General features: G+C 41.9%; 1 protein-coding gene across 1 annotated transcript; it reads right to left on the reverse strand.

The window, feature by feature from the left end:
* Positions 1-1,513: 1,513 nt before the first annotated feature.
* Positions 1,514-15,743, reverse strand: LOC125723780 (cleavage and polyadenylation specificity factor subunit 3). The gene is made up of 18 exons (XM_049000517.1): positions 15,562-15,743; positions 15,030-15,093; positions 14,854-14,951; positions 14,600-14,728; positions 13,472-13,649; positions 13,279-13,368; positions 12,299-12,449; positions 11,350-11,525; positions 11,018-11,176; positions 10,569-10,715; positions 8,718-8,870; positions 7,897-8,005; positions 7,676-7,774; positions 5,023-5,117; positions 3,715-3,802; positions 3,497-3,563; positions 3,164-3,260; positions 1,514-2,153 (listed from the first exon to the last, which is right to left on the reverse strand). The coding sequence occupies exons 1-18, from the start codon at positions 15,630-15,632 to the stop codon at positions 2,052-2,054; spliced, it is 2,073 nt and encodes a 690-aa protein (XP_048856474.1). The 5' UTR covers positions 15,633-15,743; the 3' UTR covers positions 1,514-2,051.
* Positions 15,744-16,312: the final 569 nt, after the last annotated feature.

The following is a 16,312-nucleotide window of genomic DNA, read 5'->3' on the forward strand; positions in this document are numbered from 1 at the left end:
TATCCAGGATAGGATAAGCAGTTTAGAAAATGGATGGATTACAAGCAGGCTTTTGGAACGAATTATGCTCGCAATCCAAGGTTTTACTATATTAATCAGCAACATCACTTCCGCCTCTTGCAAGTTGTGCTAAGAGTCGTTTTTTATATTGTTGCATTTTAATGTTTGACATTCTAAGTGGGGCGGCATGGTGGTGCAGTGGTTAGCACTGTCGCCTCACACCTCTGGGACCCGGGTTCGAGTCTCCGCCTGGGTCACATGTGTGCGGAGTTTGCATGTTCTCCCCGTGTCGTCGTGGGGTTTCCTCCGGGTACTCCGGTTTCCCCCCACAGTCCAAAAACATGCTGAGGCTAATTGGAGTTGCTGAATTGCCCATAGGTGTGCATGTGTGAGTGAATGGTGTGTGAGTGTGCCCTGCGATGGGCTGGCCCCCCATCCTGGGTTGTTCCCTGCCTCGTGCCCATTGATTCCGGGATAGGCTCCGGACCCCCCGCGACCCAATAGGATAAGCGGTTTGGAAAATGGATGGATGGATGGACATTCTAAGTGAAGAGCTGCGTTATTGGTCAGACATTTTAAATTGTGTTTACATTACTGTTAGGTGATCAAATGTCATATTTGGCAGTTCCTGCTTTAGGGTTCAGTCTCCCTTTGAAAGTAAGAGGTGATGTGTGGTTAGTGTGTTTCTAAGTTAAGAATGGGCTTTCACCTGGCACATGTATGCAGTGAAAATGTTGCTAAAGGGTGGTTTAGTTAATAATGTGGTCCTATCAAGTGTTTCAGGAAATATTCAGCAAAACAGGCTACATTATCTGAAATCAGGTACAGAGGCTGCATGGGTTAGGCTACATAGTTTGAGGTCCGGTCATAATGCTGGTTGAGGACACTTTCAGATGCTGATGTCACACAAACTCCATAAAATACTAGGTAAATGCGACACATTTGATACCAGCAGGATATTGTTCGGGGGTGGTGGCATGTCCGGGGTTGTGATTTGGGTCTCGGCAAGTAGTTTGCCAAGGCGTTTCTCTCAGATGCCTTGCAAAGATTATACAGTCTGTCAAGGATGGCCGCTGAGAGCACTTTCTATTTTGGGGCATGCAATCGGAAATCACAAGCAGCTATACACAGCCATGGAGGCTGGCTTTGGGAGGCGTTTGGTTGTGCCAGCTTCTTAAAGGCAGTGTACCATAGTAACTTATTTAAAAAAATCAAGAAAGAGTAATTCAAGAGAGTAATTTGTCACCAGCAAATGATTGTGATAGTTGATCAAGTTGACTTACCAGAAAAATTCAAGCAAGTTTTTAAAGTTTGACTTTACCAAAGAGTAACGTTGCCAAGGAGTGGTGAGCCTAAAGGCAAGACCCCGGGTCTAATTCTCAGCTGGGACGATCTCCTCATACATATGAGAAACAGACCTCGGTTGTACTTGTGTGCAGGTGCTGATGCCAGTCATGTACTCTGATAAAATGTCTATGATTTCATGACAAATTATATCACTCTTCACGATATCTTAATGAAAATGGAGCCAAATTTTATTATAGGCCATGCATCTGATTTTAGTCTACCTGGAATACAATACTGGGTTCAGTAATGTTTTCTTGATTTAGAAACCGAAGTCAAAATCATAATGGTTAAAAAAAAGTTTATTACCTTAATTAATCACCAACAAACGCTGTACTTTACAGCTTACAAGAAAATGTTATTTAGTGGACATTACTCCAGCATCCTATAATTCTGGAATATTCCGTTCATGTTCAACAAAATGTCACTGTCCGCTAATTCTGTGAAACAGCAGGCTATTGAGAAAACATCCCAAACACATCAAACTGATACAACTGACCAGAAGCTCAGTAATTAAAATAAAAAATAATAATACAAACATGTTGTACTGGATGTTTCACCAAGTTTTCAGATGTGCCCCTTAACTTCAACATGTCCAAAACAGCAGCCATGGGTCTGCTAGCGACTAGGGCTGTGGTGCTTGTGGCCTGTTCCGGGCAGCTTCAGCACGACCCGACTCGCTCACCCTCAGAGGACAGCAGGTATCCTCAGAGGGCTGGGCACAGAGCGTCATACAGTCTCTGCACTGCCAGCTCCACCATCTCCTTCAGGGACTCATCCTCGGCGCTACCTTCCTCATAGTCCACGGTCTACACCCCCCCCCAACAGAGAGACACAGTCAGCAAACATGTTATAGCTGAGACCACAGGCTTTTGGAGAGCTGAGGAAGTGGGCAGTGTTTCCCAACCCGGACCTCAGGAACCCCCAGACACTTCATGGTTTTACTCCCTTCCAGCTCCCAGAAGGAGTTGGGACTGTCTGGCAAGGAGCTGAGAGGGTGCAAAAATGTGGGTTTTCCCGTGATTCCCAAAATCCAGATTGGGAAACGCTGGGCTACAGTGTGGAGGGGACTGACTCAAGGTTCGTGCTTTGGCAGAATAGGCACATCACCGTTAGACCATTCAGCAAAACCCTTAACCTCTCGCAGTGCTCTGGGGGTGCTGGATAAGGGGCAGAATGCTATATGTGCGCCACAAATTTCACTCTCAATTGTACACAGGTGCTGGTCATATAATTAGAATATCTTGAAAATGTTGATTTATTTCACCAATTCCATTTAAGAGGTGAAACTTGTATAATGTATACATTCATACCACACAGACTGACATATTTCAAGTGTTTATTTCTTTTAATTTTGATAATTATAACTGACAACTAATGAAAACCCCAATTCAGTATCTAAAATTAGAATATTGTGAAAAGGTTCAGTATTGAAGACACCTGGTGCCACAATCAGCTTGTATACATTATACAAATTTCACCTCTTGAATGGAATTAGTGAAATAAATCAACTTTTTCAAGATATTCTAATTATATGACCAGCACCTGTATATGTGGGTGTCTCAGAAAAGAACATGATATGTGAAAAGAAGCGTTCCAATGTACCTATACTTGTGGAAATGGCAAATGGAGCCTCATTTAATTTCAAAGGCTATTGGAGATAAACTAGCTCCAGATAATCGGTATTTACTTTGGAGGCTTTGTACTGTGATGAGTTACAGCTCAGCAGAGGTACCTCAGGTAAAGCATCTTTCCTAGCAGCTTCATCAGAAACACGTCCTAGGAGAAGATGGAGAAGCAGGAACTTGGAAAGACTCACCCGGGTCTCCAGGCAGATGTACGCCGTCTTCCCGTCAACCGTCACTGACGGGTTCTTCTCATCCTTGAAATCCACACAGTCTTCACCGAACATGTCTCTGCAGCGGATGGGTGGTGCAAAGGGAAAGGCGATTAACGGGGTGGACTGACGAAAGCAGGAGGGCACCAGAGGAGAAACCTCAATGTGGAGCGATAGACTTTCAATGGAGGGGCACCCAGCACCTCTGCTGTGCAAGTACTGAAGGGGCTCCCAGACTGAGTAGCGTTTGGTTGATTCTTGTCTAGTCCCCTGGCTTAGTAAGTTACACACCAGCAAAGATGCAAACATACTTACTGTAGCATGATTTCCAATCTCTTCTGATAAATGTCTGTGTCCACTTTGCCCTTCTTGGAATCCATGACTATCAACAGAAGAGAGACAGCAGCTAAATACTTGACAAACAGATCCAAAGTGTCTCCAGTGTTTCACTAGTATCTCTCGTAGGATGTCCGGCAGACCGCAGTGAGGCGAGCAGATTTCACACTTGAATTATAGGTAGTCTGTTCTCTGACCTTTCTGGGCTTTCGGGTTGGACTGGACCTCTAAAACCACAGTAGTGACAGCGTCGGCGTACATGTCGTTTAACGGGTTGGCAATCCACTAGCGGAACAGAAAGAAAACACACACTTGGACACACAAGAACCACCAGTTATTCTGTATTATTGTGATGGTAAATTTAAAAAATTCTCCTTAAAAGTGCTGTAAAAACAAGTTTTGGCTGGAAAAAAAATCTTATTCTTATATTCATATGAGGACATCAGACACAGAATCCCCTGCAGTGCACAATTGGATTTTAAGCCCGTTTCCATACCTTCCACAGACCCATGGAAAATCCACAGTACTTTTCCAGCTCAAGGGTGACAATTAAGCAAACCACGCTATGGAAATATCAAGACGCACCCCTCACACACGCTAATATTTTATATTATGTAATACACACGCAAAACCTCAAGCGGTAGCATTACATGCACCAGAAGCCTCCCCTGTTTCAAGCATATCAATAATTACACAATTACACAAGTGCCTGAGCAGTGTGCGCTTGGTGAGCATTCAGGCCGAACCTCCGGAGGTTCTGGGGCTGTGCAGACAGCATGCTGACCAGCTACCCAGGATCAGGGGTGACGTGTCTATAAGTCTGTGTGCTGGTTCCACTCTGAGTGTAACCTTCTGGCCAAGCTATCAGCGTGTTTACAGTGCTCTTAGGTAGAATTATTAGGCTAACACTCCCCTAGCTTAAAACCTCACCTCACCTCACAATCACATCTCCTGTGGCTGTAGCAAGCCCTGTGTTACTATAGTAACAAAAATAGTGTAGCGGATGCGTGCCAGCTAGCGTGCCTCTTCCACCGGGCTCTCTCGGCCGTTTTTTTGCACTAGGCTTGCAGATGACACTGTGCAAGTGTAGATGTTGTTATGTAACTGACAGCACTACGTGGGCGCAAAAGCACTGTTCAGCTGTTTTGTTTTATTTTTGTCAACATATCAGGCACTGAGTACCGGAGTGACTATTCACTCCCGTGTCTTCAGGAATTCGTTAAATGGACTGTTCTTGGGTAATATCCAAAAATTATTGCTATGTCAGGTCTTCTAAAGAAGAATAAAAACAAAGTTTAAAATTATTGAAGTATTATACTACATTTTTTTAGAATATGAACTATCACACCACTATAATTTCACTCACTCACTCACTCACTCACTCACTCACTCACTCACTCACTCACTCACTCACTCACTCACTCACTCACTCACTCACTCACTCACTCACTCACTCACTCACTCACTCACTCACTCACTCACTCACTCACTCACTCAGGTCTCACCTCCAGCACCACCACCCCGACCTCGTGCACTAGAGTGATGTTCTTAAAGATTCTCAGAGCGGTCCGGTCGGGGATATCCAGCTCCTCCACGTCTCCTGCAGAACAGGAAGATGGCCATGGCCCTCATCACACAAACTGTGTCCCCACAAGGCTATCGCACATGGGAACATGACAGCAGGGGGCAGCAGAGGCCATGTCACCTCTCACATCAGAGGATAAATTAGATGGTCAATTAAACTGATGCTTAGTTGTGCCCATGAGAGGTAAAGTGGGCTATCCCACGTCAGTCAAAAATGAGTTTATTGTCAAATATTAATTATTGAGGGTCTATCGATCTTTTAAATATACCGAGATCTGTGCTACCTATGATATATATCAATTGTAGGGTATAGGCACACTGATTTTTTGAAAAAAAAATTCAACTTTGGAGCTCATTTTCTCAAAACTTTGTATTTGTGGGATAGCCCACTTTACCTCTCAATGGCACAGTTGTGCTGAAAGTTGTTTCCCATCAACCATAATCCCTTCAGTTATCTGTCCAGATAAAAGGGACAATTCATTTTCCACATTTATCAGATTATTCCCCTCCCACCTGAATATTCGTGTTTAATTATACCGCGCCGTTGCTGAATTCTCAAATCTGATTGGTCAAAGGGGTGGTGATTAATTTTCTAACCAGACACGTAGTGGCCACCATGTGAATCTCAGCAGTACATCAATGCACGATTATAATCTTTAATTCTAAGTAACATTACTAAAAATTCCACACATAGAATACAATTAAAAATTTATAGAAACTAAACAGAAATGTTTATCTGAAGGTGTGGTACCTTCTGATTGGAAGCACGCCTTCATAACGCCTATTTTTAAAAAAGGGGATAGAAGTAATTTGTCTAACTATAGGCCAATCAGTCTAACTTGTATAACTGGTAAAGTTATGGAGGCTATAATCAAAGAGAAAATGGTAGATTACCTGGACTCTAATAACATTTTGCGGGATAGCCAGCATGGATTTAGGAGAGGTAGATCCTGTTTAACAAATCTGTTGGAGTTTTTTGAGGAAGCTACTCAGGAAGTTGATGATAAGAAGGCCTATGATGTCATCTACTTAGATTTCCAAAAGGCTTTTGATGTTGTCCCCCACAAGAGGCTCCTACTTAAACTCAAAGCGACAGGTATTTTAGGTACCGTAGCGACCTGGATTGATAACTGGTTAACAGATAGGAAACAGCGAGTAGTTATAAGAGGCACAATGTCAAAGTGGGCTTGCGTTCATAGTGGGGTACCGCAGGGTTCGATTTTAGGACCACTATTGTTCCTAATTTACATAAATGATATGGATACCAATATATACAGTAAACTGGTGAAATTTGCAGATGACACCAAGGTGGGTGGTGTAGCAGATACTGAATTAGTGGCGCAGCAGCTACAGCGGGATCTTGATTTAATTAGTGACTGGGCCGATACCTGGCAGATGAAATTTAACATCGATAAATGTAAGGTACTCCATCTAGGGAGCAGAAATATAAAGTACAGGTATTTCATGGGTGTCACTGAAATAAAGGTAGCTGATCATGAGAAAGACCTTGGTGTGTATGTTGATGCTTCCATGTCCCATTCTCGCCAGTGTGGGGAAGCAATAAAAAAGGCCAATAGGATGTTGGGGTATATCTCCAGGTGTGTGGAGTTTAAGTCAAGGGAGGTAATGCTAAGATTATACAATTCCTTGGTGAGACCTCACCTAGAATATTGTGTGCAGGTTTGGTCACCATATCTTAAAAAGGACATTGTGGCCTTAGAAAAGGTGCAGCGTAGGGCCACAAAAATGATTCCTGGTCTTAGAGGAATGTCATACGAGGAACGGTTACTTGAGCTAAATCTGTTCAGTCTCAAGCAAAGGAGACTGAGGGGGGACATGATCCAGGTATATAAGATTCTAACAGGTTTGGATGCTGTTCAAGCAAATAGTTACTTCAGCATTAGTTTAAATACACGAACTCGTGGCCATAGGTGGAAATTAGCGGGAGAACACTTCAAGCTGGATTTAAGGAAGCACTTCTTTACACAGCGTGTAGTCAGAGTATGGAATACCCTTCCTGATAATGTAGTGCAAGCTGAATCCTTGGGTTCCTTTAAATCAGAGCTAGATAAGATTTTAACGACTCTGAGCTATTAGTTTAGTTCTCCCCAAGCGAGCTTGATGGGCCGAATGGCCTCCTCTCGTTTGTATAGTTCTTATGTTCTTATGTTTAATCATTTGCAGAATGCAATTCTACTACTAAATGCAGTTTTGGCATGTAAAAGTGAAAATAATGTATTTAGGTACAAACATACAAGCCAAATGTGTAGTAACTGGAATATACTTTAATAAATAAATATAATTCAATTGCTTTTATTACTTATGTTGTATCTATCTAATTTTTAATGATATTTTTGAAATCTTTTTATATTATGTCTTTGATTTACGTATTTCCTTTTTAGCATAATCCAGGAACCTGGTGGAAAAAATATCACTACATACGCCACAGTGTATGTTTATGTGTTTGACAAAGTGTGAACCTTCAATAGGATAATTAAAATCATGTATTACTAAGACTGCGATTACTAACACAATGAGCAGAAAGACCTGCAGGGGGCAGATGATGCGACTCACCTGCCAGGTTTCGCAGCTGGCTGACCAGCAGGGGGAAGGGTCCAGTAAAAGGGACGGCCTGCGTCTGCTTCACTGTGCTCATGGCCAGGTCCGTGTAATCTGCAGGAGATGGACTCAAGACCTCAGGGCGATACCGGAACATAAGCCATGTGGTCTGCGGGAGACATGATGAGGTGCCGGCAGGCTCTGCTTAACACAGCAGTATGTTGGAGGCCACTTACTGGACAGATCGGATGGGGTGAGAATGTGGTAGCTGAAGTTGCGTTTCACGAGGATGCCAGAGACTCTCTGTCCTTGCACACACTTCCTGTCGGCTAGAGAACCCATGACCTACAACAGGAATCACACTCAGATTAGGTATCTATATCTTTGCGGGCACTCTCCTTTCATTTCTATGGGCATAACCCTGATCCCATCCCTGATAACCTTAACCCCTACTCAGCCCGAACCTTAACCCTAAGTAACCAGACAAAATACAAGACTTAAATTTTTTGATTGCATTCGTGGATTTTAATAGAATTGAGTTGAGGTAGAATTGAGGGACCAAAAAAAAAAAAAAAAAACATACCCATGCCCCCCCCCCCCCCCTCTCACATACATATATATACACACATATACATATACACACACATATACATATACACACACACATACATATACACACACACATTTTATATATATATATATATATATATATATATACACACATACACACACATACATACATACATACATACATACATACATACATACATACACACACACACACACACACACACACACACACACACACACACACACACACACACACACACACACACACACATATATATATATAGTGTTTTATATGTCATCACAATGGATTTGAAATTAAGCGATCAAAACACACACATACACACTCAGTAACTAGTCATTTCATCTTCTATCCATTAATATAAGGTTATGATGAATGGTCAGGGATAAACCAGGGATGACCCCCAGGCAGTGATGAACGGGGTTTAGCTCACTGGACCACATGCAGCTCCAAGCGCTGAATGCTCACCTTGGCCAGCTTCTCCCCCCTGAAGTTGAGCGTGACAGCCTCAGTGTTGCGGGGATTGTGCACCTCAATGTGGACCTCGTCATTGTCCTCGTACTCGCGGATCAGGGCGGCTTTTAGGCGGGCCATCTCATTCTGCTCTCCGTGCACCAGGATCTGCGGGGGGGGGGGTAAAAACAGACAGGTATAAGACCAATGTCTTACTTGTCACATATACAGTTATTCTTCGTACAATGTGGAGTGAAATGCATGGTTGTCTAGCAGCAATATTGTGTCTTATATGGCATCACAATGGATTTGAAATTAAGCGATCAAAATGTGATGGAAGTAAAGACTTTCAGCTTTAATTTAAGGGGTTTAACAAAGATTGTATTAAGCGTTCAGAAATTACACCCAGTTTTCAGAAAGTCTTTCACAGATTCTTGGCCAGATCTGGCCTGTTGCCTCGTTACTCCATGACAGATTAAGTAGATAAAAGGTCTGGAGTTGACTCCAAGCACTGAATCTGCATTTGGTAGCTATTCATTGGAACTCAACATGAGGTCCAAAGAGGTGTCAATGCAAGTAAAGGAGGTCATCATTTTTTTCAGATGGCTGAAAAAAGAAAATAAACCTATCAGAGAAATAGCTAAAACTTTATGAGTGCCCAAACCAACCAGACCACAGAATACAACTAATGTAGATGATCGCAGAATTCTTTCCTTGGTGAAGAAACACCCCTTGACAACATGTAGCCAGGTTGAGAGCACTCTTGAGGAGGTAGACGTATCTAAAGTCTACAATCAAGAGACGTCTTCATGAATGTATATACAGATTATACAGATGCAAACTGGTAACACTGAAGAACAGGAAGGCCAGATCAAACTCTGCCAGAAAATATCTTTAAAAGTCTGGAATAAGGTTCTTTGTAATGGATGACGGATGGTGACCCAAAACATCTCAGTTTCTCAAGGTAAAAAAATGGGATATTCATCACTGGCCAAGTCAATCATCTGATCTCAACCCAACAGAACATGCTTTGCAGTTACTAAAGACAAAACTGCAGGCAGAAATACCAATAAACAAGCAGCAACCAAAGGCAGCAGCAGGGAAGGTCTGGCAAAGCATCTCAAGGGAGGAAACTCAGTGTTTGGTGATGTCCATGGCTTCCAGACTTGTTATTGGCAGCAAAAGATTTTCATCCAAGTATTAAAACAATACCAATATCTTTGTCCAATTACGTTTGAGCCTCTGAAAATGGAGGACCTCTGTGAAAATGGCTGTAATTTCCAACAGCTTAATTTAATACCTTTGTTAAACCTGAAAATCTATACTTGGCTCACATCTTGATTACTTTATTTCAGATTCATTGTGGTGGTATATAGAGAGAAAATGACAAAATTTGCATCAGTGTCCAGACACTTATAGATCTAACTGCGAGTACTTAATATCTGCTTAAAAGATAAAACAAGGAATGAAACAATTAACACAGACAATAACCATAAATAGCCATAAATAAATACAATGCACAGTTAATTTTTTGTCAAGTAGATTCAATCCCAGTTACTAAATCTTACTTTAAGATTCTGATTAACATGTTATTAAAACATCAGCCGTAGGAGAAGTAACATTTGATAACTGCTGATATGGGTATTCTGAATGCACACGTCAAACTACTTATGAAGTGTGTTACCAATGACCCCCAATTTTTGATTTAAAGAAATGTAGGTCTGAACATGTATGTGTCGCTGTGATCAGTCTGTGTTTCGTGCCTATTTGAAGAATGACAGTCTATATGCATATTGTTCATATAGACTGGCCTTCTATGGAAAAAACAAACACACATGGCTGCCGAATGCAGTAACAGATGCTCACCACATGAGGGGGCTTGAGGGCACGGATGAATTCGCTGGTCTGCTGGTAGTCCGTGTGAGCAGAGAAGGAGATATAGTCCACGGACATCTTGAGGGGCAGCTTCTGTCCAGACATGGTGGTTATCTCCTCCGGTTCGGACATGATATGCTGTTGTGGAGACAAGAGAATTATGTGACATCACACGCCATGAACAGGAGACATGAGAATTCACCCTCAGCCATCCCTAAGGCGCCTATGCACTGGAAGTCCAGTTGTGTATCAAACAACATCCTCTGACAACCATCAACATCTTTCCAACACCATTTCTGGTCTGTCTGACACTGACACCATTCATTCTCAAACACCTTCGCTGGATACAGGATGCTTCACTTGACACAAATTAAATCCGCATCATTTGGACAGGAGGACTAGCGTGTGATACGGTGGTCACTTGCTGGAATCCAACTCACTTTGGCCAGGGTCCCCTCCACGCAGTAGCCGGCGATGATGACACCATTGCGCTTGTCTGTGCACCAGCTCTCAAAAAGCTCCCTGGAGAGGCCGCTCTGCATCATCCCAGGCGACGCCATCACCACACTTGGTCCGATGTCATCAAAGTGGTCCATGCTCTGTTGTGGGAGGACGGCTTGGCTCAATGTTTTAGCAGTTAGGAGGGGATTCACCATAGTTTCAAAATAATCATTTTGAAAGTACTTTATTAAAGTCATTTTAAAGTTCTGTACATGAACGAATGCGATAATCTTCTGCTAATCGACTCCCACACGCCCCTGAGCTGACCCACCTTGAGGTTACTGATGTGCTTGAAGACGAAGGGGTTGTTGATGTTGATGGCCTTGCGGATCTTGTCGTTCATGGCATTGACGTAGGTCTGGTAAACGGCCATGCACTTCTTGGCCAGCGAGGAGGCATAGTAGATGGGGATGTCATGGAGCTCCGGGTGGTTCTGCCAGTACTCGTCTATTCGGGGCGTGTCACAGAGCACATGCAACGTCAGCTATCGCTTAACATTGTGCTCACACTAGTAGGTTCTTTGATGTGACAGCAGACACCGCCCTGCTCTTTTCTTCTACTGCCCTGCGCTAATTCTTAATACACTACACCATAGATCAGGGGTCACCAACCTTTTTGAAACTGAGCTACTTCACAGGTACTGAGCCATGCAAAGGGCTACCAGTTTGAAACGCCCTCTTAAACTTCATGTATAATAAACATGTTTAAAAGGCTTTTTTTACAGATATTGTCATTTTCATCCATCCATAAATACAAATGTGATTGAAGAATAGTAAAAGGATAAAATAAAATTTTAGATGCTGCTCAATGGTGAGTTGTGCTATTTTTAGAACAGGTCCGTGGGCGACTCATGTGGTGATTGGGGGCATCCTGGTGCCCTCGGGCACCATGTTGGTGACCACTGCCATAGACCCTAGATTATATGGAAATATATGGGGGGCTGTGGAGTAGAGCTGGGTGATATGACAATATTATCGCTTATCGACGATATCAGAGAAGCAACTGACAATTACTGTCTTTGTCAGGGAAGTAGGCTTAGGCTACCCACTGCGCCAAAATGCCATGACTGTAATTAACCCTTCATACTTGAATTGCAGGAAGCAATTCTAACAAAAATGAAACTGCTGCACATTAACACAAACCACAATTTCAGATGTTAACACTGCCAAATGTGAGCAGCCGCCCATATTCAGACAGGTGCATCATGGGAAGGGGCTCACCCAGGATGAGGAGCAGCTCCTGGGCTCTTCCCAACGCGAACACGGGGATGAGGCAGCGACCCTCCCTGTTAACGATGTCGTGCACGGTGTTGCAGAAACGGGCTTCCCTCTCCTCACGCTTCTCGTGGATGTGTGTGCCGTAGGTGGACTCCTAAGATATGAGCATGGACATGTTATGAACGTCAGCATCATGCTGACCAGCCATTACAGCTCATAACTGGGCAAAAATGTGGCAACAAATGTAATACGCATCCCAGTTAACATGCAAGAAATTACTTAGGTTAAGTACTGGATAACTAGAACAATAATATTATTTTGGTTACCAGAACTAGAACTGAAAAACACATTAATACAAATAAATTCACACAAAATATCTTGAATCCAGCAAGTTCAGGCATGAGGCCCTGCCAGATTGAAGAGGAGATTCCCTGCCGGAGCTGAATTTTCCGGATAGCTGAAAGTCGTGTTTGAAAAACACAGAATTTTCACAAATGTCTTACACTTAGTTCTAGACACACTGTAATGATTATTGTACCATTATTTTAACACATTGTCATGTCACTGCCAGATAGAACACAAGAGATCAATGGCGGGGCAAGCAGAATGACTATTAAAGTGTGTGGCTCTGTAGGCAAAAGCAGGAACTGACATTAGCATTGCACAATGTTTTTTGTTGTTATATTTGCTTTACTGTATTGTTTGATAAATTTATATTTTTATAATTATTCTGAATATTTGGTGTTTTAAAATAGTACTGTGTGTGCCCATCATTGAATGCCAGATACAGGAGTTATTACTGTACACCACAGAAAGTTGTAAAATGAAAGTCCAAAGTGTGGCACCCAAAAAAATTATCAATAGCTAAGAATTTTTGACAATACAAATGAATAATTCATTTAAGCTCACATTTCCCTAAAAGACATGCAGGTTGTGTTACCCTCAAATTTTAAATTAAAAACAGGCTATTAAAAAGGACTCACAATGATAAGGATGTCAGGTTTCACACTGGGGATCTCAGCTGCCATCAAGTGCCTGTCTTCTTGGCGGGAAAAGTCTCCTGTATAGAGCAGCTGAAGGACGACAGGTGGAAACAGCCTGCTTAGACTGCAATCTAAGAAACCCCATGATCCTCTGCAGATCTGTGGCACGTCAAACTAGGGAGAGGTGACGAACCTTCACACCCGCGATCTCAATCATGAACATGGCGGCCCCCAGGACATGGCCCGCATGGTAGCACCAGAACTTGATGCCAGCCACTTCCTTCACTTCATGAAAGTTGATGGTCTCTATCTTGTCCATGCTCTCCTCCAGATCAGTCTCTGTGTAGAGCATGTCATCCGCTGAGATATTACTAAATGCAAAAAAAGACAAATAAATGTAATATGATGAATGTAACAGAGTTAATGGTGAAGTAATTCCACAGCAAAGTACTATTAATCATGATTCATCATCATCCTAATCTGATGAGCTATACAAACTTAAAGGATACGGAAAGTGTAGATCAGTGATTCTCAAAGTGTGGGGTGTGGAGTCATGACAGGTGGGGCACAAGAGACCTGGGGGAAAGTAGCAACCTGCACATTCAGTGCTACCAGAGCCTTAAAGGGTCAAAATAGACAGATAATTAACAGGTACAAAAAGAAAATCAGGTGGTGCGCTGAGAAACATCAAGCAAGTGCTGAAAACCAGCAAAAAAAACAAGCCAAAAAGGAAATATAATGAAGCATATCTTGCTCTGTATGAGGAGAGATCTGTCTGTGTATGAGGAGAGAGCTGTCTGTATTTTATGTGCGAAAACTTTGCCAGCTGACAGTATGAAACCCGCCAAATGAAACTCTCACTAAATGTCTTGTTCACCTCTGCATTTGATCTTGTTTATACAGACTGAATTTTATTGTTGTATTTCCAGAAAAGTGCAAATTCGGCTTAATTTGCCTTTTTTTTATTGCAGACTATAGAAGCAGTGTAGTGACAATGTCACAGAAAGTTGTTTGAAGTGAGTTGTTTTTTTGCTTAACAAAAGTTGCTGATAAAATTAATGTTAATGAGTTTGATGTTATCTAAATAAAGTTATATCTAGGCTTTTCATTGTTTTGTTGACGAGGGGCATGAAAATATTTCTTCTTGCAAGTGTGGAAAGATAGAAACAGTTTGAGAACCACTGGTGTAGATGAAAAAGGCCTCGGCTTAAGATTTTTCATTTCATAATCATATGTGAATTTCTTTATTCACTGAAATTACTTATTTACTATCTCTAGTTTTTCATTTTTCATTCCAGCTACGTAACAAAAGCTCACCCACCTGACTTTGACATAATCTGATAAGAGCCATCGGTAGATGGCTTTAGTAGCATGTGTCATGAAGGTTCTTCCTTTGAAGCTTGTCTTCTGTAGAAACCATGGCAAAGCACCACAGTGGTCCAAATGGAAACTTGAGGGGGGAAACAACAAAAGAAGTGGCTCAATTTTTTACATTCAGCAAGCTACACTCTATCTCAGGCAAACAGCACTAATACAGAGTTGGGTGCAAAGGACAGGGAAACAAGGTTGACTCACTGGCTGATCAACAGAAGATCGATCTCGGCCGGGTCAATCAAGTCAATGTATGGAAGTGCATCCATGCCCTCCAAACCTGGGTGGATGCCACAGTCGAGCTGTAGAGATACACAAAATAAGGCACCAGACACTTCTTCCAAACTGAAATGCACTGTACTTGGGAAACGATAACTTACCATGATTTTTCTTCCTTTGAATTCCAAGATAATACATGACCTGCCTACCTCCTGCCCGGCGCCACTGTTAAAGCACAGAAAAAAGCAAATTCAGCAATCTCATGTGGGTCAGACTGTATAATAATTGTTAAAATAAGTCACTCCGAATTGCCGTCCCTTCTTTAAAATGGTCTTCTTTATAAAGCTACACGCAATCCCTGCCCAGAACAGATATTTCGTATTTGTTCGCAGACATATTGGCAAATTCATAATTAAACCAAACGCAAATTTCGGGAGTTTAAACACTGGCTTAAAACCGTAATCATCATTATCATTACTGAGATTATTTTCTTAAGGAATCATTTTCTTCTAGGTAGGCAAATTACAATATAGATTTTATATAATGCAATTTATAGTTATCTACAGATCATTCCAGACATTCTTTTGGCAACCCGATTTGTAAGAAATATTAATTCAAGCTTTAACCTGAAATGCAAAACTGTCATCTACACCACTTTCAAACCAAATGGACTATAAGAAAAAGAAAACTTACAGTGGTCTTATAAGGAGCTGGTCACTCTCCTCGGCAGGTACCGATATATCCGCTTTCCGTTTTGTGGCCATAATTTCTACATTAAATAAAATTACGCTAACATAATTTGGCAATAAACCTACTTTCCCACCATAAATGTGACGAAACTCCGGGAAATTTCCGGTCCCACAACGAATCACCGTCGTGTGGAAACAACTACCAAGCAGCTTCCAGCACAATGAGTTCCGGGAATAAACGTAAACGAAACACTCGAATATCTTTTCCGCCACCCTCCGGCGTAACAGTCAGTCTGCATAATAATAAATAAGTTTTATCTACAATATAAGGAAATTCGGCGGTATATCATCAATATAGAATGTTTATAATTATATATAATTACTTTTATTTGAACGAACTCAAAGGATTAAATTCACTGAAAAAAAAATTCATTCTACAGTTCAAACACCACACAGGCAGAGCAGGGGGACCAGTCAGATCTCCAGTCGTAGAGGTGTGGGGGCGAAGTTTTATCCCACTGAACCACCGTGCTACAGTTAAAAAAAATCTTTATATTAGAAGGATTATTTAACCGGGACACCCATACAATTTCCATTTAGTATTAATGTATAAGATTTCAAATGTATGCATGATCATATGCTTAAGAATAATGATGTGTAGGCAACATAGTAGCTCACATGATAGGAGCCCTCCCAGTGGATAAAATGTGATGCAGTGCCTCATAAAGTCCCCTTAACTTGGTAAACTTGAGGTG

This window comes from Brienomyrus brachyistius, unplaced genomic scaffold (genome assembly GCF_023856365.1).
Source record: "Brienomyrus brachyistius isolate T26 unplaced genomic scaffold, BBRACH_0.4 scaffold51, whole genome shotgun sequence".
NCBI lineage: Eukaryota > Metazoa > Chordata > Actinopteri > Osteoglossiformes > Mormyridae > Brienomyrus > Brienomyrus brachyistius.

What these genes read in the sequence shown, in the direction of transcription:
- LOC125723780 (XM_049000517.1), bottom strand. Translation starts at nt 15,632, where the DNA reads ATGGCCACAAAACGGAAAGCGGATATATCGGTACCTGCCGAGGAGAGT. An exon ending in CCCTCAAGCCCCCTCATGTG is followed by an intron (nt 8,871 to 10,568) that starts GTGAGCATCTGT and finishes CCCCCCCCGCAG; the next exon opens with ATCCTGGTGCACGGAGAGCA. An exon ending in ACATCTGCCTGGAGACCCGG is followed by an intron (nt 2,154 to 3,163) that starts GTGAGTCTTTCC and finishes GGGGGGGTGTAG; the next exon opens with ACCGTGGACTATGAGGAAGG.